Source organism: Tachypleus tridentatus, chromosome 9 (genome assembly GCF_004210375.1).
Source record: "Tachypleus tridentatus isolate NWPU-2018 chromosome 9, ASM421037v1, whole genome shotgun sequence".
NCBI classification, from domain to species: Eukaryota; Metazoa; Arthropoda; class Merostomata; order Xiphosura; family Limulidae; genus Tachypleus; species Tachypleus tridentatus.
This window is the reverse complement of record NC_134833.1, coordinates 94894538-94918796: the sequence shown is the minus strand read 5'-3', so window position 1 is coordinate 94918796 and position 24259 is coordinate 94894538. Positions and strand designations below refer to the sequence as shown.

At 32.8% G+C, this 24259-nt stretch overlaps 1 protein-coding gene across 14 annotated transcripts in view; it reads left to right on the top strand.

Moving 5' to 3' along the window:
- The window catches only part of LOC143225797 (disco-interacting protein 2-like), a 119852-nt gene that overhangs the window by 3914 nt on the left and 91679 nt on the right, over positions 1-24259 (top strand). For 2 of the 14 annotated variants that reach the window (XM_076455812.1, XM_076455804.1), the window contains exon 1: positions 20906-22061. The exons of 10 other annotated variants lie outside the window; for them this stretch is intronic. In XM_076455812.1, coding sequence (XP_076311927.1) covers positions 21875-22061 — 187 coding nt within the window. In that variant the 5' untranslated portion in view covers positions 20906-21874. Of the gene's footprint in view, positions 1-5910; positions 6188-20904; positions 22062-24259 lie in introns of those variants that run through there. 2 more of the 14 variants (XM_076455816.1, XM_076455805.1) reach the window with 2 other exon arrangements.

The following is a 24259-nucleotide window of genomic DNA, read 5'->3' as shown; positions in this document are numbered from 1 at the left end:
TGAAATGATGGCACAGTTAAATTAAGAATCATTAATTTTCTTAAGTGTAAACACTGTGAACTTTGTAGTTAAAATTGTTGTTGAAGCTGAAAAGTTTGACCACAGAAAAAGATCTGGTTCCTGTGTTATAAGGAATAAAAAAAACTAAGGATTGTGAGCTTTGTACCAGCAAGATAGTTACACAAAATTTCTTTTAAAGCTAAACAGTTTTGATCATGCAGCAGGATCTGGTTTCTGTATCAAAAGAATTGTGAACTTTCTATTAACAAGATAGTTAAATAAAATTTGTGTTCAAACATAACAGTTTTGATCACACAGCAGGACCTAGTTCAAACCTTGTTAGAAACAAACAGGTGGAATAAAGTTACTTTCAGAAATGAATTTATGTTACATGGCACTAAGTAGTATAAAGAAATTCAAACTCAGGCAAAAGTGTATTGTAAACACAACCTCTTGCACTGTGCTTTTGTGTGGAAAGAAATTTTATTGAATGAATTTGTTATATGTGATATATATATGTATGGTTTTCACTTATTAGATGTATGCTCTCTTGCAAACCTATATTCACACAATTCTGGTTCCTGTGTTATAAGGAACCAAAAATTATAAATTTTGAACTTTGTACTAGCAAGGAAGTTATATAAAATCTTTGTTGAGCTAAACAATTTTGATCAAAAAAGTAGTTCTTGTTTATGTATTAATATGTAAGTGGCAAGGTCTACTGTTGTTTTCTAGTTAACAGTGTGTATTGTACCAATCATGATTTAGAGATTTGTTTAATATTCTGAGATATTATAATGTACAGGTGAAATATTTTTTATATATATTAAAATATATATAATAATGCACGCAGTCACTTCCTATAGTATTCAGTGGATAAATTTCATTGTTTAGGATGTATATTACATAGGTTCTTCCACATCCAGCAAAATGTATGGGAAAAGACTGTAGCAGTCATAGAATAATGGCCTTAATATGTTTTATTTGGTAGTAAACATACACAATATTTTTAAAGCTTTTTATGTTTGCTGTTAAATGAATTAAACAAGACTCACTCCAGAGGTGTATCAAAAATAGATCATTTGTTTTTTATCCAACCTCTGGAGATGATACTGATCACTAAAATAGTGATGTCACATTAGTTTAAAAAAATACATAGCCTTTGAAAAGGCACATTAAAAGGTTTTTAAGTTTGTTAATAGGATTCAGATCTTTAACAGTAAACAAGTCTTATTCATACATAACAGAAGTGTTAAACCTTACATCATATTGCTCGGAGTACATATGTTCCATAATTTTTATCTTCAAGTACTAAAATAATTTTATATGTTGAATACTAGTTATAATGATAAATTTTCACAAAACAATTCAAACCTTATGTTGAAAAGCAATAGTCTGCATTGTTTCTACTTTAACTTTGATCCAAAATAATTTTTTTTGTGGAGAGAAAAAATACTCCATGATAAATGCTAGTTTTAATTTTTTTTATTCAAAAACAATTCTGTATTTAAAAATATCTAAAAATGTTATTGCTAAGTTTGATGACCTCCTGTGTTTTAAATTTTTCATTTTTGAGTTACCCAACAGACAAAGTATCAAACAAGTAGCTCTCCTCATTTGTTTGTAACTCAACATGAGAATCTAATTGTCCGTATTTGTTGTAGTTTGGCATAAAAATTCAGTTTCCATTCCATTGTAGTTTGGCATAAGAGACAAGCTTGTAAGGCTATAAGTACATTGTTGTAAACATATAAAACGATCCAAACTTTTTAAAAGACCAATTATTGATGAAAACATTCATAGAAATTCTACTCATTTTTCTACCCACGCCTTTACTAAGGGTGAGTAAAAATTCTAAAGACCAAAACATATAAGAATTGAAAGGCGACATAGCAATTCAGTTGCTCAGTTCTCTGTCTATGGATCTTATAAGGGTGAATAAAATAATTATTTGAAGGCACAGCAAGTGATTGAAGAGTAACTTTGCCTATAGTAGCAAGGCCTAAAGTACCTTTTCAGTTTAGTTTTAAGTTTTATATAGCGATATTGAAGTAGCAAGCCCTAGCAGTACCTTTCAAGTCACATTTATACTTATCTGTTATTATATATGTAGCCTTTTAGTCACATATAATCTGCAGAAATAGGTTAGTTGTTCCACTGTAAACAAGTTAAGTCTTTTACTTGTCCACAACTGTGTGTCTATACGCTTATCTCTCATGCCAAGCTTCAAGTCTACTACAGAATAACGAGGGCTGGATTCTCGTGCCAAGCTAACAATTAAAGAGGAAACTATATATATTCATGTCAAGCTACAACCAAATAAAGAACCGATGGTTGTTTTATTCTTGTAACAGACAGACGATTTTCGTAGTATAATTTTTTAGCAGGGTGAAGAGGCTAACGAACTTACAGGGGAGATAGAAGGGCTAAAACGATGTGTATTTCCTTTATTTAATGTTGGCATTAGGCAATATTACTAGTACGTTACTGAGTGAGCGATAATCGGTAATAGAAGACTGTATCAAATTCAGGAAGATAGTTCAGCGCGTGTTGTAATATTGGTAATGTAGTTTCAATTCTTGTGTGTAGGGGTGTTAGCATGGAACGAATGTGGTGCGTTTTGAAACATTATCATGTAATACGATTATTTCTTTCTTACAATAAGGCTTGTGTATTTGAGAAGCACTTTGCAACCAAGATTTTCAGCTTGGCTATCAGAATACATATATTATCCTTGCATTATCGTTATATGATACAATATCAAAAACAAACATACATACATATTATGTCTTGGAACTTTGTTTCTTGGTTCAGACAATGCCCAACTTAAAATTTATATCATAGTTCCTATATTCACCTGTTTGTGAATTAATACATTTTAGCAATATAATATCGAATTTGTTAATTGTATTTTAATCTCAGTAGTAATACGTTAATTTATTAATGTAACAAATGTATCTATCTGTGAGCAATTTCTTACGAAGTTTGCAAATATATTTTACCTTTGTTTTCTTAGGTGTATGAAAATTTGTGTTGGGCAAAATTCGTGTATTATTATTATTTAACTTGTTTGTTTTTGTATTATACGATGTTAAATTATTTGTTTTCTTTTCTAATTGTTTCTTGGTAACAAAAATTTTAATACAGTTTGAGTACAGAATTGTTTAGGGAACTATATTTTAGTAGTGGTAGATGGTTTTATAATAACATATTAAAATAATCTGAAGTCGCTTAGGGTTTGCAACAGTGTATTAATACTGGCAGATAACAATGATTTATAACAGTGAGTTAATGTAACTAATTAAAATTTTTAAACAATCGTTTGACAGTGGTAAACCAAGTAAGAATTTTAACAGTGATAGGACCAAAACCGGGTTTCTAACAGTATTAATAGTGATGCTCATAAAATATTTATGACACCTATTAACAGCAGTAGACCTCTAGAATTTTATAACGGTGTAATAATATAGTTTGATCACTAAATTTTGGTTTGTAACAACGTAATAATAATTTTAATGCTGGAATATGACTAATGGTTTTTATAATGCACCAGTAGTGTCCTCACTAAAATTTTGAACAATATATTAACAGTAGTAGCTCATTACGAGTTTTTGATAATTTAGTGCTTCAAGGGCACATACCGCTATTTGTGTAGATGAAAACATGCATTGCAGTTGTATGACGCTGCTGATGTTCATATATTGATCTCGTGTCTATGGGTGTGAGCGTGGGTGTATTTAAGAGTTAATAAGGGAGTGTGTGGAGTGAAAGATATGAGGGTGTTGCTCGATAAAAAATAGAAACATTGTTCAATACGTTTTTATCTTAACAGATAAATTTGATTAAACAATATTTTTGTGAAACTCGACATATAATAAAACCAAATGTAGCGTAAAGGCGTAATTAAACCATGTTTCTTTGATCTTTTAAAACTGTCAAAGTAAAGAAAAGGAAACATGAATGCGTTGTACAGTATTTGTTTTTACTCTAAGATCAAAAGAGTTGCGAATAGATAAGGACAGTTTTATAGATTTAGTTATTAAGTTTCATTATACTCCGAAATTCCTATGAACTTAAAATTTAAAATACATAAGTAATATAGAAAACAAGAGTTTATACATAGACATTATATATCTACTATATAAAACAAAGTATTTGTACGGGAATAAAGTACGCGGTCAAATATGCATCTTTTCTTATCTGTTCCTTGTACGTTTCCACATTTATTGATCATTTAGTACCAAACTTGGTACAGTGATACGGGATGGCAGGAGGAGGTTGGATCCTCCATTTAATTTCATATTGATTCAATTATTGAAAATAGTATGTTTTTCATTTGTGTATTGGCACCTCCATGTATTTTTAATGCACTTTTAATGTTTAATTATGTTAAGAAAAAATATAGAAACAATTCCCTAACGTTTGTTACAAACAAAATTTTATTTCTACTGTCTAAAGAACGGTTGCTACAGCTAAAATATATATTTATATATCTGTATGTGGGTGTGCGCGTTGTATTATGGCTCAAAATAATATGCTCCCAATGACGAGTCTAAAGGTTGAATACCGATTTCGATACTCGTGGTGGGCACAGCACAGATAACCAATTGTGTAACTTATTACGTAATTAGAAACAAACAAAACAATATGGCGTGTTGCTTTACAAATAATTCTATACTTTTCAATGGGTACAGAACGGTCAATCTCGGTCTCTGTAACGTGATCATCTTAGTAAATAGCCTCTTCAAGGCTGTGTTTCTTATTTTTACTTACAAGACGACAGCAACCAAGTCACGACCCAGTTTCTTTCATTGGCTAATTTTTAAAAAGAGATTCACGCATATTTCGAGAGTTTCGCTTCAGGAAACTGGAGAAACTGAACTATGCGAATACGTGAGAGGGCAAAGTTTTGTTTGTTTTTGGAATTTCGCACAAAGCTACTCGAGGGCTATCTGTGCTAGCCGTCCCTAATTTAGCAGTGTAAGATTAGAGGGAAGGCAGCTAGTCATCACCACCCACCGCCAACTCTTGGGCTACTCTTTTACCAACGAAAAGTGGGATTGACCGTAACGTTATAAGGCCCCCACGTCTGGGAGGGCGAGCATGTTTGGCGCGACTCGGGCGCGAACCCGCCACCCTCAGATTACGAAGCGCACGCCTTAACGCGCTAGACCATGACAGGCCGAGAGGGCAAAGTTCCAACTTTAAAAAATACGTGTAATTTCGTATCGACTTTACATCGGAATTTCGGATATTTTTAATATATATGTTAAAAAAGAAAACATGTTCTAAAAACATGAAAAAAGTTGCACTGTGTCATATCCGTCAGTCTTAATGTGTTATGAACGAGTTGATTAAATTAGTCAAACTTTTTGTTGTGGTTCGTGTTTAAACATTCGTAATACTTTTTTCGGTTTGAAGTTATTTCCATGCTGTGTATATACCCATATTATATATACATGAAGTTGGAATAAATCACATTATTTTTTAAGAACGAGATTTTGTACCATTTGAAATTCGTGGGCTTCAGAAAGTGGTTAATTTAAAATTAAATGATGATTGATTTTAATTGTTTATTTAAAAAATTACCACCATTGATATGATCTATGATTAAATCGATTTCATTATTCAGTTTATGAGTACATATTTTTAATTTATTGGTTTCATTAAAAATTCTTCAGTCACATTCAAACTCAGATTTATTTTTGTTAATAAATGGCTCTTATATTCTGATTCATTCAGGACTTCCTTGTAACCATAAGTCTCGTGTGATTTTGCGAGAGATGGTTCGTTCCTGAGGGACTGGTTCAAAACAGGTGTTTGTTATGTACTCGAGAAATACACGCGTACTTATCTAAAATTGATATACGCTTGCTTATATCTTTCTAGAGCGTATAGTAATGAATGTGTGGAGTTATTCTGGCCACAATGGACTTTAGTTTTCAAATCTGTTGTATACGCTAATTGGCGTGTTAATGTATAGTACATTTGTGGCATATTCAATGTTTTTAAGTTTAACCAATTGTCACACGAAATTGGACAAACTTTACACTATTCAACTTCTAGAAAGTACTGCTGAAAATTCAGTCACGTGGATCAAGTTACTACAAACATTTGGAATAACAGATCACCCACGTACGCGGAGGGAGGGGGTATTCCACCAAATCCCCTAACTTGAATACTGTCAGTAAGTTCATGTTCATGGTTGACATCTGCTTTCCGCCTGTTGAGTAATTACCTGAGTGCTCTAGCTTTAATGCGTAATTGTTAATTGTTATGACACTGCGTTGAAATTATATGTAATGTATTTATGGAAAAGCGTCCCAACAGAATAGAACACGTTAGTATGTTACTTCAGTAGTACATATAGTGATTGAAATAGCTAACATACTATTGTAATACAGAGTTATTTAAATTAGTAACATAATTTAACAATCAATAATTACTCTGTATGTAGATAGTACAGTACTATAATAAAACATATATATTTATGTTAATGTAACTCAAGCTCCCCAGGTAGCGTTACAATAGAATGATAATTTCTTGACGTTTCATTGGATGTTTGTGTGAACAGCCATGTTAGTGTTTAATCTATATTTCATGCAAAATTTCTTCCAGATTTAATCTTATAGCACCTAATGGTGATTGTATTTTGCACAATGTGTTGGCTTTTGCTATCAGAAATTAGACCCCACCATTTTCAAGTATTCTGCAGTATGGGCCTGAGATATTTTAAGTTGACACATTTGTTATTTATCTATTTTCTTGTAAATAGCAATGCATTCACTTGAAGGCAAAATGTAAATATTTGTTTGATTAAAATTGAACATATACTACACAGTAGGCTATCTGTGCTCTGTTAACCAAAGGTATTAAAACCTGGTATCCATCACTGTAAATCTCTGATATACCACCATGAAGGTGGAGGGGATATGAACACTTGCATTTTTTGGGAGGGGAATATTGTTTAAGTGTGACATGTTGTTGACTGAAGATGGAATTTTCTCAGATGGTCGTACTCTGTTTGCTTCTCCTATTTCTTAATAATGATCCTGTAGTGGCACTTCACTAAGCCTGTGCTTCTTCAGACAACAGTCATGTCACTGTTTCACTTTTCTCTTGTGCATCTTTCTGAAACTGGTCGATGTCTGAAGCCCATTATATACTAAGTGTGTTGCAGTAACTTTGTTACCTAGAGTATAGAATGTGAATATTTTCTGTAATTAGTAATTTGTTATTAGATCATGATGCAAAATCACCCATTTTTCACAAAATAATGGCCTCATATGGTAAGAAATTTTTTGAAGATGTTTAACATCCTAGAAGATTTTTGAAATTTTATTTCTGTAACATGTGTATATACTGGGCTTTATACCTATGAATATAAAGCTCATACTAAAGCAGAACAAAAGTACAAAAGCCACTGGAACTGCTTAGACTCATTTAAGTATGTTGTTGAACCCAATCACTGATTGGGATTTCTTTAGCATCTTATTATTGTGATATTGTGGATGAGGACATGTTTGGCTGTCATTGTTTTGAAGTCTATTGCTCTTCATGATTACACAACCTATAAAATAACCCAAAGAGTGTGATATGCAGCCATACAATGCATTTTCTACCATCTTATGTTAATGTATAAATATTCAGAAAATTTCAGTTATATGTATTTATATATTTTCCACATAATGCTTAGTTAAAAAAATGTCTAAGTTTTTTTTTAACTACCTCTGTTTTCAGTCATTTTTGTAAAGTAAAAACGATTGTCTGCCCATAGATGGTATAGCTGTTAAGTCATTTCCTTAAGATAATGTCTTGTCTGTCTCTGAAAGGTATAGTTGTTAAGCTGCACCTTTTCCATGGAAATTGTGACAAACGTTTCCTCCAAAGGTAAGTGTGTAATTGCTGATTTAATTAAGTAACTGAGTTTTATCTGGTCTAGAACAAGCTTTTAATGAGTTGGTTCACCTGGAATAAATCTTGAAGTAATTCCAATCTAATTAATCTAAGTTTAACAAAATGACTATCAATCATCCAGAATAACATGCACATATTATTGTTTTGTGTTTGAATAAAGTGTTTCAAATTCAGTTAGTTTTAGTAGAACTCAAAGTAATTTTTTAATTTTTTGTCAGTCCTCCCCATTATGTAGTGGCCCTGCCTGATTTGTTCTTTTGAATGATACTGAGAAAATGTTGGTACCACGACCATGGAAAAGTATTCTGATTTTTCTGTTTTCTGTTGTTATTCATATTTTTTGTGACTCTTAACTTTTCCAGAGATACCAATCATTACGATTTGAGCGTAATCATTATGATTTTGGTGTATACATTACGACTATATGCTCATACAGACAAATATTACGACTTGTTGCAACTCCCAAATTATTATATATTATATAGGCCTACACAATAAAGTGATAAATTGTTCCCCCAGGGCTTGAAAGGGGTGAAAAGAAAATTTCTAGTGAAATACAAATAAATTTAGTTAATAAATAAAAGACATAGTCCAAATGGCTATTTGCGATAATCATGTTTGTGCTTGAAATAATAAAACATATTTGTATCTTTGACATCTACCAATAGTTTGAGTGCAGTGCTTCTCCATACTGGGTATGTGGGGGAATCCATAGTTATGTCATCAATGCTTGTCAGCCAATCAACCCTCACGTAGATGGGTATTTTTTGTTTTTAAAGTGGCATAGAAACACCAATGTGATTGTTCACAAAATGAAAAAAAGAGGCCTCGTTCACCAGATTGTCTTGTTTCTGGCAAATCTAAAAGGACTAAAACTGTGAATGAAAAATTTAGAAAAAAGTATAGTGCAAAATATCTGGTCATTGCATCAGAAGTCAGTGACAGTCGTGCGTTTTGTACAGTTTGTCACATCGATTTTTCGGGTGGCGCATGGCAGGATAAACGATTGTTCCAGACATACAAAATCGGCATCTCACCAACAAAAGGCTGAGATGAAGACAAAAATGATGCAGATAATGATATTATGAGTAAGAATTCAGAATATGAAACCATAAATGTAGAAGTGATGTTCATGCAATTCGTCATTGCTCATAATTTACCCCTAGCTGTAGCCGATCATGCAGGACATCTATTGAGAAAAATGTTCCCAAACTCTGATATAGCAAAAAAATATGGCTGTGCTAGAACCAAAACTACAGCCATTGTACAAATGTTGGGTTATGAAGGTGATAAAATGATTTCAAGCATATTTACTAACAGTGTTTAAAGTTTAGCCACAGATAGATCCACAGACATGGATGACTCAAAACTGTATCCAGTGATTGTATAATATCTTGACCCTTTGCTTGGAAAAATTGTTTGTTCTCTTTTGACAATGGTGAAATGGAAAAAAGCTTCAATGGGAGAGAATATTTTCTAGCTTTTGGATCATGAACTGACAAAGAGGAAAATTCCATGGGAAAACTGTCTTAGTTTTTCTTCAGACAATGCCTCAGTTATGTCTGATAAAGGTAAAGATGTGAGGGGACACATCTCAAGATGACAGCCTAGCATTTACTTCATGGGCTGTGCCTGTCACCTCATGAATATTGCTGCCCAGAAAGCTTCCAGAGAACTGCCGTGTCCAGTTTCTGATATATTGATAGATATCTCTATTTTCTGGACAAAAGTACTAGCAGAAAACAACATTTCAAAGAGTTTCAAGGATTGTATGACAAAGAAACAAGAAAAATTCTACAATGTTGTTAACACAAGATGGCTATCACTTAGGTTTTTGCCTCAACAGAATATTGGACATGTGGAAGCTATTGAAGAAGTATTTTCACTGTGAAAAGGAAAAACTAGATTCAAAAGGATCTAAACGTGCAACTCAGTCAGGCAGCAAGACTTTAACAGTCGGGATATTCTCTCAGCCGCACAGGGACACAAGACAACAGTTTACAAAGACAGATAAAGAAACATTTGATATAACTCAATATATGTTTGAACTAAAGAAGAGACAATCAATGAAAAAAGAAGAAAACAAAAACTAGCAAGGAAGTAACCAAGAAAAGTTGTGTGCAGAGCAAGTTAGTTAAGTTAACAGTTTTCTTGGACAACAAAGTGAACTTGTTATTTTGTCTTTTTCTTCAGTCTGCAATTCCTCTATTTGAGCAAGCCAATTTGATATTGCAAAGAGAATAACCTTGCATACACATTATGCATAGAACTCTGATTACACAAGTTAAAAATATACTTGTCAGATACATCAAGCCAGAATATCTTGAAGGCAACATCACTGAACTTGACTACAACAGTGAATCCTTACACAAATATGATGAGGCAGCTTCTATTGGAAATGCTGTCAAGGAATACATTGTTAAATATGAAAAAGATCTGGATCTGATCAGTTTCTACACCAGTGTCAAGAAATACTATATTGCAGCTTCAAATTACATGATGAAACATTTCCCTCTAAATGATGAACTTCTGATTCACGCAGAGGTTGCTGATCCAAAACTGAAAGTCAGCAAAGATTACTCTTCTCTACGCTTTTTCACAGACAGGTATCTTGTCCTTGTCAATACACATGAGCATGACACTATTGACAAGTTGGAAGGGCAATATTTGAACTATCAAATTGATACTTTCTCAGAAACTGTTCTTCAGTTGAATGTTGACAAGTTTTGGGTTCAGCTGTCTACAGTTAAGGATGGAAATGGCAACCATAAGTATGACATTCTGTGTAGGGTTATGAATGGAATTTTTACAATCTTCCATTCTAATGCTGACAGTGAAAGGATATTTAGTTTAGTGACTAAAAACAAAAGCAAGTTTAGACCAAACTTGAGTACCTCAGTTTTGAGCTGTATTATAACACACAAGATGTGTATGCAGTCAAATGGACAATGTCGTTATAACTCCCAACCATCCAGAGACATTCTCAGGAAAGCAAAGGCTGCAACATCTGCAAAACTATTACAATAAGTGTCATAAACATGATATAAACTAGTTCTTACACAAAGGCTTTTTCTGCTTACTGTTTGTGCATGTTCAATATTGTTTTACCAGTATGTTTGTTACTCTGAACTAAATAAAAGACATAATTTCAAAAGAATTTTTTAAATTTATTTATTAAATACACATAACACAGTCATAAATGAGCAATCTATAGCAGTAATAAATAATAATGGGTATAATAATAATATAATGATAAACAGCTTAGAGACATTGGTGAGGCCTAGTAGCTGCAACTGATAAAGGGCTCTGTCTATAATCATTACCCTCAGTCATTTGAAATAGTTGGCATCTCTGCTTTTCTGTTATCAAATTTAAAGATACATTTTTTTAAGATATGACACAAGTAGAAAACTCAAGACCAAAAGAGTGAATGATCCAGTAAAGAGAAACAGTTAAGTAAGAGAATTCTTGAGTCTAGGAGATGACTTTTACACAACTTTGGACTTTTGCCAGTGCTGCAAAAGTCAATGAATTTAATCCCTCTGCAGCTGAAGATGTAGGAGTATCAGCCAACATTTGGTGCACTCAGAATGGCTGATTAAGTGTTACCTTTTAGGATCAATTTCAATGTAAGGGAAGCATGAAGCAGTCTGTACAGGACTCCTAGACCTTTATCAGCCAGAGTAATCCAATACCAGCTTTTTTCAAATCCACTTGAAATTGGCTGAGGAAAACAAGTGTTGGTGATGGATGAAATTCACCATTCAGAGCTGTTTTCCTAGTAGGTGAGACAGTAGATTCAGAAAGGGGCAGTAAAGAGCCTCTAAGTAGAGCATAAATTATAAAGAAAGCTGAAGTTGCACAGAGCATATGGACAAGTTGCCAACAGTAACTGAATAACTTGCTATTTAAATATAACTGATGTCACTATGGGACCAAATGTTAATTGGGTTAAGCAATGATACCATACCATCAGATAGGTACACGTGATTCTTGTATTCCTTTTAATAAAGAAAATACATTTAAAACTAAAACCAGAAAAATGTTTGCTCATATACACAGAAATGGAATTTGTCAGTCACATAATGCTGTGACTTTGTGTAGAGAGTTTATTTTTGTTTTATGTATAGATTAATCATCACTGGCAAAGGGCTTGGTATCATATGTATTTTGTACATTTTAAGGAAATGCTGTGCAATACTGAAATGATAATTTTATTTTACAGGGGATTTTGTGTTTTGTTGTGTCTTGTTTGTGATCTGTCTCAAATGATGTTTTATGGGTATAATGTTTTGTGTGAATTTTGTGTTTTGGGTTTAATATCAGATGGTTTATGTAATGTGTTACTTCAGTATTTTTTTAAAGGATAATTTTTTTTTCTGAAACTGTTGTGAAAATTTGTTTCTGTTGTTTTAAGTAATTTCAAATGGTTTGACAATTGTGTGATAAATATTGAATGGTTATTATAATATGTATATTATTGTGTTCATGAACTCATTAATAAAGGGCATTCCCTTTTTTGTAATAGACATTTTACATTAAAGGATTTTATTAATATATTTTATTGAAGAGGGATTTTGTTGTAACGTCTGAGTGTCTTTGTTGGAGAATATTTTTCATGTGTGCTTGGTAAAAGTTTGTTTAAGAATTATGCACTGTTGCTTTGTTAAAAATTTGTGTAATCTGTGCTGTGTTTAAAATGTTTCACAGGGGTGAAAGTTACAGCAATGCTTGAACACTGTACATGTATAAATTTAATTGCATGCAAAGTTAAAGATTCATGCTGGTTTGAGGATAAGCCTGAAATATAGGTTGGTGGAAAGTGTGGTATGTTGTCTTCCATTTCATTCCTTCTTATTTTAATATATAATTTTTCAAACATTTTTAGTTATACAGGTATATGCACAGTTTCATTCATAATGTTGTGAACAAAGTGATTAATATGTTTTTAGTTTAGCAACCTTTGTTGTTAGTCATTTCTTTAGAGTAACATTTAGTGGTTTTCAAGTTTGTTTGTTTCTTGCATAATTTCAGCAAGTTTTAGCAGAACTCATAATTATTTCATAATATATTTTATATATTATGTCTCTCATTATATAATGGACCTATCTGACATACCCTTTAGAGAAATTTGTCTTACCTGAAAATTCCATGATTCTGCACAAATTTGTTTTTTTTCTATATCTAATTTTGTAACTAGTTAGGATTATGTTACAAAATTTTCCACGTAGATTTTTCTGAAAAATATTCTCTAACTATATTTTAGTTCTATATTTCACATAGATATTAATACTATTCAGTATAATACCACACAGCAAATTATAGATGTGGTCATAGAATGTGTCATATAGATTAACGTTGGTATAGCCAGTATATATAAAAAATATTTTGTGGCAAAAGACTGGTAAAAGTTAATGTCGCAACCATTAATTTATAGAGACATTCAATGAGATAACATGAAAACAACAAAAATGATGTGAAATTATAAATTCCTGTGGTTTTGTGTTGCAAGCAATGCAGTCTTGTCTCTGAAAAATCGAGTGCTATTTTATTTAATTTGTAAATGTCATTTACTTTGTTACACATCTGTATGTATGTTCAATGAGCACCTTTAGTCTGCTTCCATTCACTTTTTCTCTACTCATCTGATAAGGGTTTAGTCATCTAATGCAATATATATATAGACCTTGGCATTTTTTTATGCTTTGTTGATTTTAAGTTAAAAAAGATCAAAGTATTGAACTTTTACACATAGTAGTTACATTATACTTTAGGGTGGAAGATTTACCTACACTTTGCACAATCCTTTATAAATATGATTCTTTTGATTCAAAATCTCTTGAGAAAGGCTCATTTATGCCAACATACACCATATGAAGGTGATCACACATTGTTGTACTTCAGTTCACTAACATCATGTAACTTTGATGAAAGGTCAGATTTCCTTCTGTCCAGTGATAACTGTTGTTAGTCAGGTACACATTTGTCCACTGAAAACACATGTATTATTGCAGTTCATGTTTCCTTCTGTCAAGTGACAAGGTATAAAAGTTGTGGAAGATCAGATGTTCAGTCTACTGACAACATATGAAAATTGTGACATATTTATTATCAGGTCATTTATGTGCACTGTCAACGTGTACAGATTAGGATAATCCAACTGCCTTGTTAGATCTTAGTTTCAAAAAAATGTTAGGTTCCAAACTAAAGTTTGTATGCCTTCTAGAATGATTGAGGGACATAAGGTGTTGATAATGTCCAAATTGGAATATTCGTGTTAATCAGACATTTGTTGCCACTTGTTTGTTATTCTGAGTTCATCATTATTACGGTCACCAACTTTACACATGTTTACTTATCATGATTAGAAATTTAATACATAATATGTGTTAAAAGTCAATCTCCAAAAACAAATGCGCTCACAGTGTTCCCTGTGATAAATGATGGTGACTACAAGTATAAGTACTGGTTCAAAATGCCACTTTTCACAGTGTATACATGACTTAACATGCATAAATTGTTTTGTTTATGTTTTGTTAAGAGTTAGTATAATAACAATTAGTGTGTACTGAGAAGGAAAGCAATAAATAGTCATGTGAACAACACCTTGTGGAATTTCAATGGCACAGTCTCAAAAAAATGAGCCTAAGGTTTTAAACCTGGAGAGGAAGTAATCCTCACTTGAATCGAGTCTAGTGTCTTTGGTGACTGATGCAGAAACTTAAATCCCATTGAAGTTCATGTGTGTTTTTTGTAAAGTGAAGGTTTTTGATCACATACTTGTTTAGAAGTGTTTTGTCAGTGTCAGGTTTAAGTTGTGTCCAGCGAGTTTGCATTTTTGTGTTGAAGCTTTTTTTAATTTCTCAATTTGTTTTTATTTCAATACACCAATGGAGTTAATTTTATTTCTCTGTTTCTCCAACATGAATAATCTGTCTAGTTGGTATTAAGTCAAACAACCAAATGTTAAAATATCGTTCTTAATCAGTTCTAACATTCAGACTTTTCCTTAATAGCAAACAGTGAAGCAATTAGTGTAAAGTAGAACCTAAAGAGACTAGATTTAATTATTACTTAGCTATAATGATTGATGATCAGTATGTGAGTGGGGTTAAAAATCAACAAATTAATGAGAAAAACAATATTCTCGTGCTACAGTACCCTTTGTGAATTTGTATTTTTTCAGTGTAAAATTAAGTTTTAATAATCTGAATAAGAGAAATTACACACCTAACCCTTACTAACATAATATATACATATTTGTGTGTATGTGTACGACTAGTGAGTGGGATGTTTTCCACCCATCATAACGTGTTACTCAGTAATGTATACATGGAACTATGAGGTGGTTTTCAGTGACGGTATTATCATATAGATAATGTGTTACATATGATAGTGCCATTTAGATAATGAGATGCTTGTGATAATGCCATATAGTTGACATGTTCTTTTCATTATACCATCTAGATACTCAACTGTCTTTGGTAATGTCACACAGATAATGTGATAATGCCATATAAGTAACGAGTTGCATATGATTATATTTGTATTCTTAAGACGGCTCGTATGGGTATTAAAACTTTAATGAAAGTACACAACAACATTTCGACCTTCTTTCAAACTCTCTTTATTAACCTGAAGATAACATAAGAAGGTAGAAACTTTGTTCTGTACTTTATTTTAATTAAAGTTTTAATACCCATACCAGCTGTCTTGAGAATACATTTTTACATTAAGTGGGTTTCTCATCATTAAAAATATGATTATATCATCTAGATAATCAATTCTTGTAGTAACGCCATCTAGATAATAAATTGTTTATGCCAATACCATCTGGGTAATATATTATACCATCTACCTATCAAGTTGCTTGAGATAATGACATCTAGGTGTGTGTTGCTTGTGGTAAAATCATTTAATTAATGAGTAAATTGTAATAATATCATCTGAGTAATGAGATGTATGCAGTAATTTTATGGAGGTAACGAGTTGTGTGTGATAATACCAAATATGGAAAATGAATACTTTGTGGTAGTGTATTGTAGGTTACGAGTTACTTGTAGTAGTAACATCTCGATTATGAATTAATTACCAGTAGAAATAACATCTAAATCATGAGTTGCTGCTGGTGATGCAACAATAATTAAACTCTAAACATTTTACAGTGGTATAGGAAGCCACATGGTAACATCTTAATTAACACAACCACAATAACACTGTAACAATTGTACAGTTTTGTAACTTGTTTGGATTTTTGAATTTCGCGCAAAGCTACTCAAGGGCTGTCTGCGCTAGCCGTCCCTAATTTAGCAGTGTGAGACTAGAGGGAAGACAGCTTGTCATCACCACCCACCGCCAACTCTTGGGCTACTCTTTTACCACCGAATAATGGGATTGACCGAACTTATAACGCCCCCACGGCTGAAAGGGCGTGCATGTTTGGTGCAATGGGGATTCGAAACCGCGACCTTCGGATTATGAGTCGAACGCCTTAATCCACCTGGCCATGCCGGGCCAGTTTTGTAATTAATCAAGTGATAACGTTGCTAAACCAGAATTACGCTTGACTGAGTTTAAGCAAGGAGGACTGACGTGTTATATTTGCTTATTAAATTTACAAGTTTAAATCAAAGTGTGAACAAAGCAGTAGTAAACATCAAAATCTCACACCTTGTTGAGTTATTATTCCTCTGAACAGAGGTATTTGAAATTTGCTTGTTGTCATAGTCGCTGTCAAAAACCCGGCATGACGTAACTTGCGTATTTGTCGTATTTTCCTATTGTATTCATTCAGCTTTTGTACGACAGCAAAAGGTGAGTGTGTTCTGATGTGTAGTGAATATTCTTACATTTCTCTGGCAGCAGTTTTCTTCGTAACAAATGGGGACAAAAAATTCAATCTGCGAAAAACCAGTGAAGTACTTTTTGTTACCACGTGTTTCGTGGGGCTCTTTTGACACATGCGCAGCGGTAAGGCTTGGTAACAAAAGATATGTTGAACATTAAGGAAACATCTGTAGATTTAAATTTTTCTATATTTTTTTAAAGCTACCATTAAATATATGAAGCAGTTGAATGTATTCTAATTGGTGTGTTGGTTTGTTGGTAATTCAAGCAAATGAAATGGAAACACTAAGAAACTCGAGTCATATTTTTGACGTATAAATACTTGTTTAACCAATTGACTGTGGTTGCTCTAAACGCACGTGGAAATTTTTACAAGTCTTTCGTACTCTGTATACGGCACACTCCCATTCAACTGCCGATCAACTGTCAATGGGCTAAAAATGACTTGTGTACAGAGTTACTTATTTTCTTCTCCCAGTTTCAAGACGTTTTGGGTATTATGCATCCCAGTTTAGGGATTTATTAAGTATTTTTAATCCTCCATTTTTACGTATTTAAACTTTATGGATGGCAATACATTTCTTAGTTTTAAATCATATAGTGCATGTGTGGATTTGTCAATTCAAGTTGATGATGTACTGTCTCACTGTTATAGATTTATATTAATTTTTACATCCGAATTTGACCCATAAAAATACTCCTTTCCCAAGGTTCTTGTAACAGGATAATTTTTTGTTTTGTATTATTTTCTTCTTGCTTATCATATTTGAACGTCACTTTTTTGTTTACCCAGAAACAACATATTTATGTATTTATTAATAATTTATTGAAAATAGTTAAATACTATAGATCAAAACTAAAAAAACACAAACTTCTAAGTTAATGAAACTCATTTGTAAAACAACTTGACAAGAAGAAAATAACAACATAACACTACGTGAGAAAACTAAACATTGATTATGATTAGAGTGTATTGATTTATCATTTTTGCAATGATGTTGCTATCGAGGATTTCGGTCGTAATCGCAGTAATATTTCACGAGATTCAATCAGTTTATAAGATTTAGGTTATAGTTGTAAATGCGGATACTAAGATGCTCTGCAAAATTTTGTTTGCAGATGTAAAGGCTAATTGCAGTTCGAAGAAAAAAGGTTTTAAAGGTTATAACCAACAGTATTGATGAAACCAACTTGATTGAAAAGTGGGATATATCGTTACTTACTAAACACCCAAAACCCATTTGTTGCTTAGTTTTATCAATAGTTCTTTAGAAAATTCAGTGTTTCTTTCTGGATTCTATAGTTGAAACCGTTGGGAGGATCATTATGTAATTACGTTTTTAAGAATGTAACATATTTTTCCTTTTTCTAGTTGCAACTTTCATACAACCAGTAATGAAATTGACTGCTTGTCATTCGGTTTCATTAACGTTGAAACATGACTTAATTAAACACACTAACTAGAAACCAGCGTTGCTTTTGTTTGATGTAACATTGTTTATTGTTATTTTGGTACTTAATCATAGTGTATTATCAAAATACATGTTTGCTTTTATTCATTCGTTGTTTCGTTGTGTCTCTACTTAAGGTGTTTCATGTAGTTTGGAAACAAAAGATAACTGTGAAACTTAGGCTTATCTATAAATATTGACCTCACTGTCGTTATCGAAAACGACTAGAGGAAATGGTAAACGAGTGATGTAACATTCGGTTTTAAACAACGTTGTACCTAAAAACGCAGAGGTGGCGCTGTTTTACATTTTATTTCTTAAATATCGGGTGTAAAGTTTTCAGGATGCCTTTCCTATTTTTCTCCATACAAAGAGAAGTTTCGACGGGAATCAAGCTGACTGATATACGTTTATGTTTAGTTCGTCATCATCGTATCCGGAGAAGCATTGATTATGAATGACATCATTCCTAGCCCTTCCTAGAACTTAACGAGTCCTATTTTATTGGTTGTTGTATGAATGGCGAAATAAACAATTTACGTTTAGTACACATAAATTGTTTTTCCAGCTGTGCTTTAGTGTCAGTAACGCCAAACTATTAGTCACAACAGTTTCCACCTACAAAAAATAACGTCACCAAATGTTTATATTATTCATTTTCTTGAATATGATGTGTATCTATATTTGAGCCTCTGGAAATAAATGTCAATGCATTACCAAACTTGGAAGAATCTGCACGTGTTGGAATATCTCATCTTGCCCATAATAATCAGTGACTGGTTAGTTACTATTAATTTAAAATGTCATTGTGTTGCAGTGTTACGTTTCGTGTGTGTGAATCAGAGAATACTGGGACATTGAAACACTGATATTTTATTAATGTTAAGTGTGAAATGGTAAGGAGAACTAATGGAACAGAAACGTTGAGGTTTTATCTGTGGTTAATGTGATAAGATGAATGCAGGTATAGTGAAACACTGAGGTTTTATCTGAGTTTAGTGTGAAATGATAAGGAGAATGCTGAGAGACAGAAGTATTGGGGTTTTATCAGTGTACAATGTGGCTTAATAATAAGAATGTTGGAAGATTGAAACATTCAAGTTTTATCAGTGTGTAGTGTGGTTTGATAAGAAGAATGTTGCAAGATTGAGACATTCAAGTTTTATCAGTGTGTAGTGTGGTTTGATAAGAAGAATGTTGCAAGATTGAAACACTCAAGTTTTATCAGTGTGTACTGTGGTTTGATAAGAAGGATGTTGCAAGACTGGAAACATTCAGGCTTTATCAGTGTGTAGTGTGGTTTGATAAGAAGAATGTTGCAAGATTGAAACATTCAAGTTTTATCAGTGTGTAGTGTGGTTTGATAAGAAGGATATTGCAAGATTGAAACATTTAGGTTTTATCAGTGTGTAGTGTGGTTTGATAAGAAGGATGTTGCAAGACTGGAAACATTCAGGTTTTATCAGTGTGTACTGTGGTTTGATGAGAAGAATGTTGCAAGACTGGAAACATTCAGGCTTTATCAGTGTGTAGTGTGGTTTGATAAGAAGAATGTTGCAAGATTGAAACATTCAAGTTTTATCAGTGTGTAGTGTGGTTTGATAAGAAGGATATTGCAAGATTGAAACATTTAGGTTTTATCAGTGTGTAGTGTGGTTTGATAAGAAGGATGTTGCAAGATTGAAACATTCAAGTTTTATCAGTGTGTAGTGTGGTTTGATAAGAAGGATGTTGCTAGACTGGAAACATTCAGGCTTTATCAGTGTGTAGTGTGGTTTGATAAGAATAATGTCGCAAGATTGAAACATTCAAGTTTTATCAGTGTGTAGTGTGGTTTGATAAGAAGGATATTGCAAGATGGAAACATTTAGGTTTTATCAGTGTGTAGTGTGGTTTGATAAGAAGGATGTTGCAAGACTAGAAACATTCAGGCTTTATCAGTGTGTAGTGTGGTTTGATAACAAGAATGTTGCAAGATTGAAACATTCAAGTTTTATCAGTGTGTAGTGTGGTTTGATAAGAAGGATATTGCAAGATTGAAACATTTAGGTTTTATCAGTTTGGTACAGAATGATACCTCGACAGGTTTTGGAAGATAGTTTGAGAAGCAGGAACGAAACACCAAGGTCTAAAATAAAATTTAGATGTAATATAACAGAAAAGCATAACGTTTAAATGGATGGAGGTTTCTAGACTTTCGCGTGACCTCTTTAGTCCACTTTTTGTTTGTGAAAGAGCAGTTACACCCAAGTTCATGAGAATTTGTCGCAGTATTTCACTTGAGGACGTAAATATTTTAGACACGTGTTGAAAAAAAAAGCCACGCATGAGCACATGACTAGTTTTAAATTCGTCGACCCGTTGTCATCTCAACATGCATATTGAATATTTTCAAATAAACTTTATATAAACGAACATTTAATTTCATAGGACGTAAAAAGAGAAGACAGACTGCTTAGTATAACAGAGGAAAAAACTGTTGTGAATATACCTTCCTCCCCTCAGTTTGTATAGTGCCCAGTTATTTTGTTAGTATGTAGTCATCCATGAATGTAGGCGTCAGTTTTATTAATAATAAAAGATAGAGTAATGCATATTTGAATACGAAGTTAAGATAGTTTATGTTAAAAAAAACGTGTTTTTTTTATTTTCGTGAAAATGTTTGATTTAATTATTATAAGTTAGTTTTTCTGCTTTTGTAATAATTATGTCAATTTTTTCCATTTTGTTATATGCTAAAAAATTGTATATCAAGGTTTGTGAACTTTCATTGAAAACTTTGTAGGTTTTTAATTATATATACACATTTCTCTCTAGAAATTGTCAATCGCATGAGTCACAGGTTTAAGTAAGTGCTGCCCTCTAACAACAAGTAAGCTCTAACTTCATATATTACGTTTCTACAGCATTTAGAAAACTTAAAGCTTGGGCATTTTGTGCTTTTAATCCAAGACGTTCGATAATATATATATATATATATCAATTATAAGAAGCGTGTACGATGCATTCCAAGTTTTGTTGCTCCTAAAGATGTATTTCACGTACCCACAAGGACGATCGATTTTGCAACTAGCACGTACTTCTAAATCTCCCTCTTTCAGAATGGTTGAACCCTGAATATGGTTCAACTGTCTTGGACCAGTCCGTTAGTAACGATGAGTTGTCTATTATCATATTGGAAGGTTATGGATTTTTGTCAGTTTGCATCAGTTTTCGGTCTTTGTTGTATAATCGGTTTGCATGTTAATCAACGGAAACTCTTTGTAAGTAAAGGGTACGTGTATTGTAAGGGTTATGGATTATCTGGATCAAAGGCAGCGAACAAACATTCGTTTTTATCAACTTTCTGCTAAGACCGGATATGAAGACCACGTGGTTTACTGATGTTATATTGATGCCACTAGAAATTCCTAGAACAAGGAGGTACCACATGTTTGAGAAGCAACTGTTTGTATCAATTAATATTGAACCTAGGAGTTCTGAAGACAAAATAACTGACTGAATGGAAGACTTCGTGTGTTGAGAATACACTTTACATAATAAAAAATCAGACAGAACCTATCTAGTTATCGAACGTGCTTGTGGCTGATGATTTGTGACAATGGACAACACTTCTTGGTTTTTAGTATGCCAAAATAACAGGTGATTATTTATACACTATGTCTTGGCAAATGACTAAACCCCCTACTTCTCGCCACGTACCACCTCTCTGGGCTAACCTCCCCCCTGCCCTCTGGTCAGCTCTCATGGAGGACGGGGGTGCATGTTCTCAGTCTGATTCGTGTTCAGAATCGTCAATGTTTTCTTCTAAAGTCTCGTCAGATGGTTGTGATTCAGATTTAGAAGGTGAGATAGAACAGAAACATAGTAATGTATACCTTGGTACAGATATATTTGCATGCATGCTATTTTGTTAAGTTTATAGCAAATCCATGTTTATAACTTTTTGCGTCAGAATTGTATTACGTGTATTGAGTTGTACTTCTTTTTATTCTTAACGAAGTTTGCTGTTGTTTACAGATTTTGATAATAATAGACAAGCAAGTAAATAAAATTATATTGCTGTAAGTACGCCATTCATAATTGTTTGGTGATTTATATTAAACTTTGGGTTTATAAGTACCAGTAATAGCAAGTAAAGGTAATATTATTGTATCGCAACTGGAGAATGTGTTTACATCAAAAAATATTTTCTTCCTGAAATGTAAACATGAAATTGAGTAAAAAAATACCTAGAGGATAGTTAAACAAGCATTGACTGCCAATTTTTAGCAGGAAATTCTTCTTAAAACTGTCTCATTGATTATTTGTTTTGTTTTTTATTCGGGTTTGAAATTCTTGCATTCGTTCAAAGAAAGGTTGATGATAAATACACAAGAGCCAGAACGTAGCAACAGACGAACGTTTTGCGTTGTATGTAACGTTTCGGATTTATTAACGACTTATTATTTTTAGGCCCCCCGTGGACTTGGGGATGTGCTCGTTATGTCTGGTTTATTTTATGCTTTTAGTGAAGTATGGGTGGGGGGTGGTAGGAAGCGACATTTGGTCGTCTGGTGGGAGTGAACTAGCGAGTGTGGGATAACAAGGAAAGAGATGTCTCCCTGCGAACCATTACCAACAAGATTAGACCTAATTAAAAAAAATGAACGGGGAACACACACACAGTTCATGAAAGACGTATATGGGTAACGTTAACAGCTATCTGTACCAAAAAAAAAAATGTACATGAAGATATATCAGTCTTTAATGTAACATTTGTGATCATGGTTTGGATCTGATTTCGTAATTTTTTATTGTGCTTAAATAAATGATGCAAGTAGAATAGAGGTCAAACTTTCACCATACATCATTCAGTTAATCACTTTTTATCTTGTGATGTATCCCTGTTTAAGAAAACTTTTGACAAAAATGATATTTGATCAAGTGTCCAAGTATACGAAAACCAGTGGCAAGTTTCTTTTCATTCCGTTATTGTAGTTTTATGTCGAGCGCTAATAAGTTATTTTTATTGGTTCTTAAAAAAATAAACAACCCAAAATCACTACTTATTTATTTTCCTTGAGGAACTCGAATTCTAACAAAAATTGTGGTTTTGTACCGGTATAAGATTTTCTAAAATTTCAATCCTTTAGTTACTTGCTACATTAATGTCTTGTGATTAACAAAATAAAATGTCACTAAGAGTATGCTTAGTTTCCAGGGGAATTCTGGTGTTGGCAACTGTTGATATAACAATTAGAATATGGTGTTCCCGGAATGAATTCACACGTGGAAACTGCTAACGTTACTTACATTTACATCACTGAAAACTGGTATATAATATACATTTAATGAACCTGGGTGTAAAAAAAAAAAGACATTCAAAAGTATTGTTAAGTGTATTTTAATCAAACCAAATCTTTATTATTAAGGTAGCGGATACGGGAGCAGGATTTAATTTCCACAGGAAGCTGATAAAACCAATCGTTAAGGCCGTATACCGTTTCTGTTGTTTCGAAACTACTTGTTACCACGACTACGCAGTAACGTGTAAAGTAAATATTTTTATTCATTATACAATTACCGCCCGAAGGAATAAGTCAAAACAGAACAAATCGGGCGAAATTGTTTAAAAATATGTTCTGTTATAAGATTATAAATCATCTGGAAATATTTTAACAAACTTGTACCTCCTGTTCAGAACTGAGGAACGTTTCGATCTGCTGTAGCGCTAGAAATTCGATACGTCATCTTGAAAGGGGTAAATGACTCCTGTTAAAACCTTGAAAATGAAAAAAATATTTTTACTCTTTATGTGAGTACCAAGCTAGAAACTACCAGCCCACCACTTTCCGTCAAATTTTTACAACCCGTAAACGTTATAGAATATTATGAATGTGATAAAAAAAAATAATTAAAACTGCAAGACAATCATAAACATAATTTTATCTAGCTTTCAGAGTCTAAAACAATCATCAGGGTATGAGTTGGATGACAATATGTCTGTCTGTTGTGACAGTATGTTTCAGTATATGTGATATACCAGTAGGTGCACGTTTACA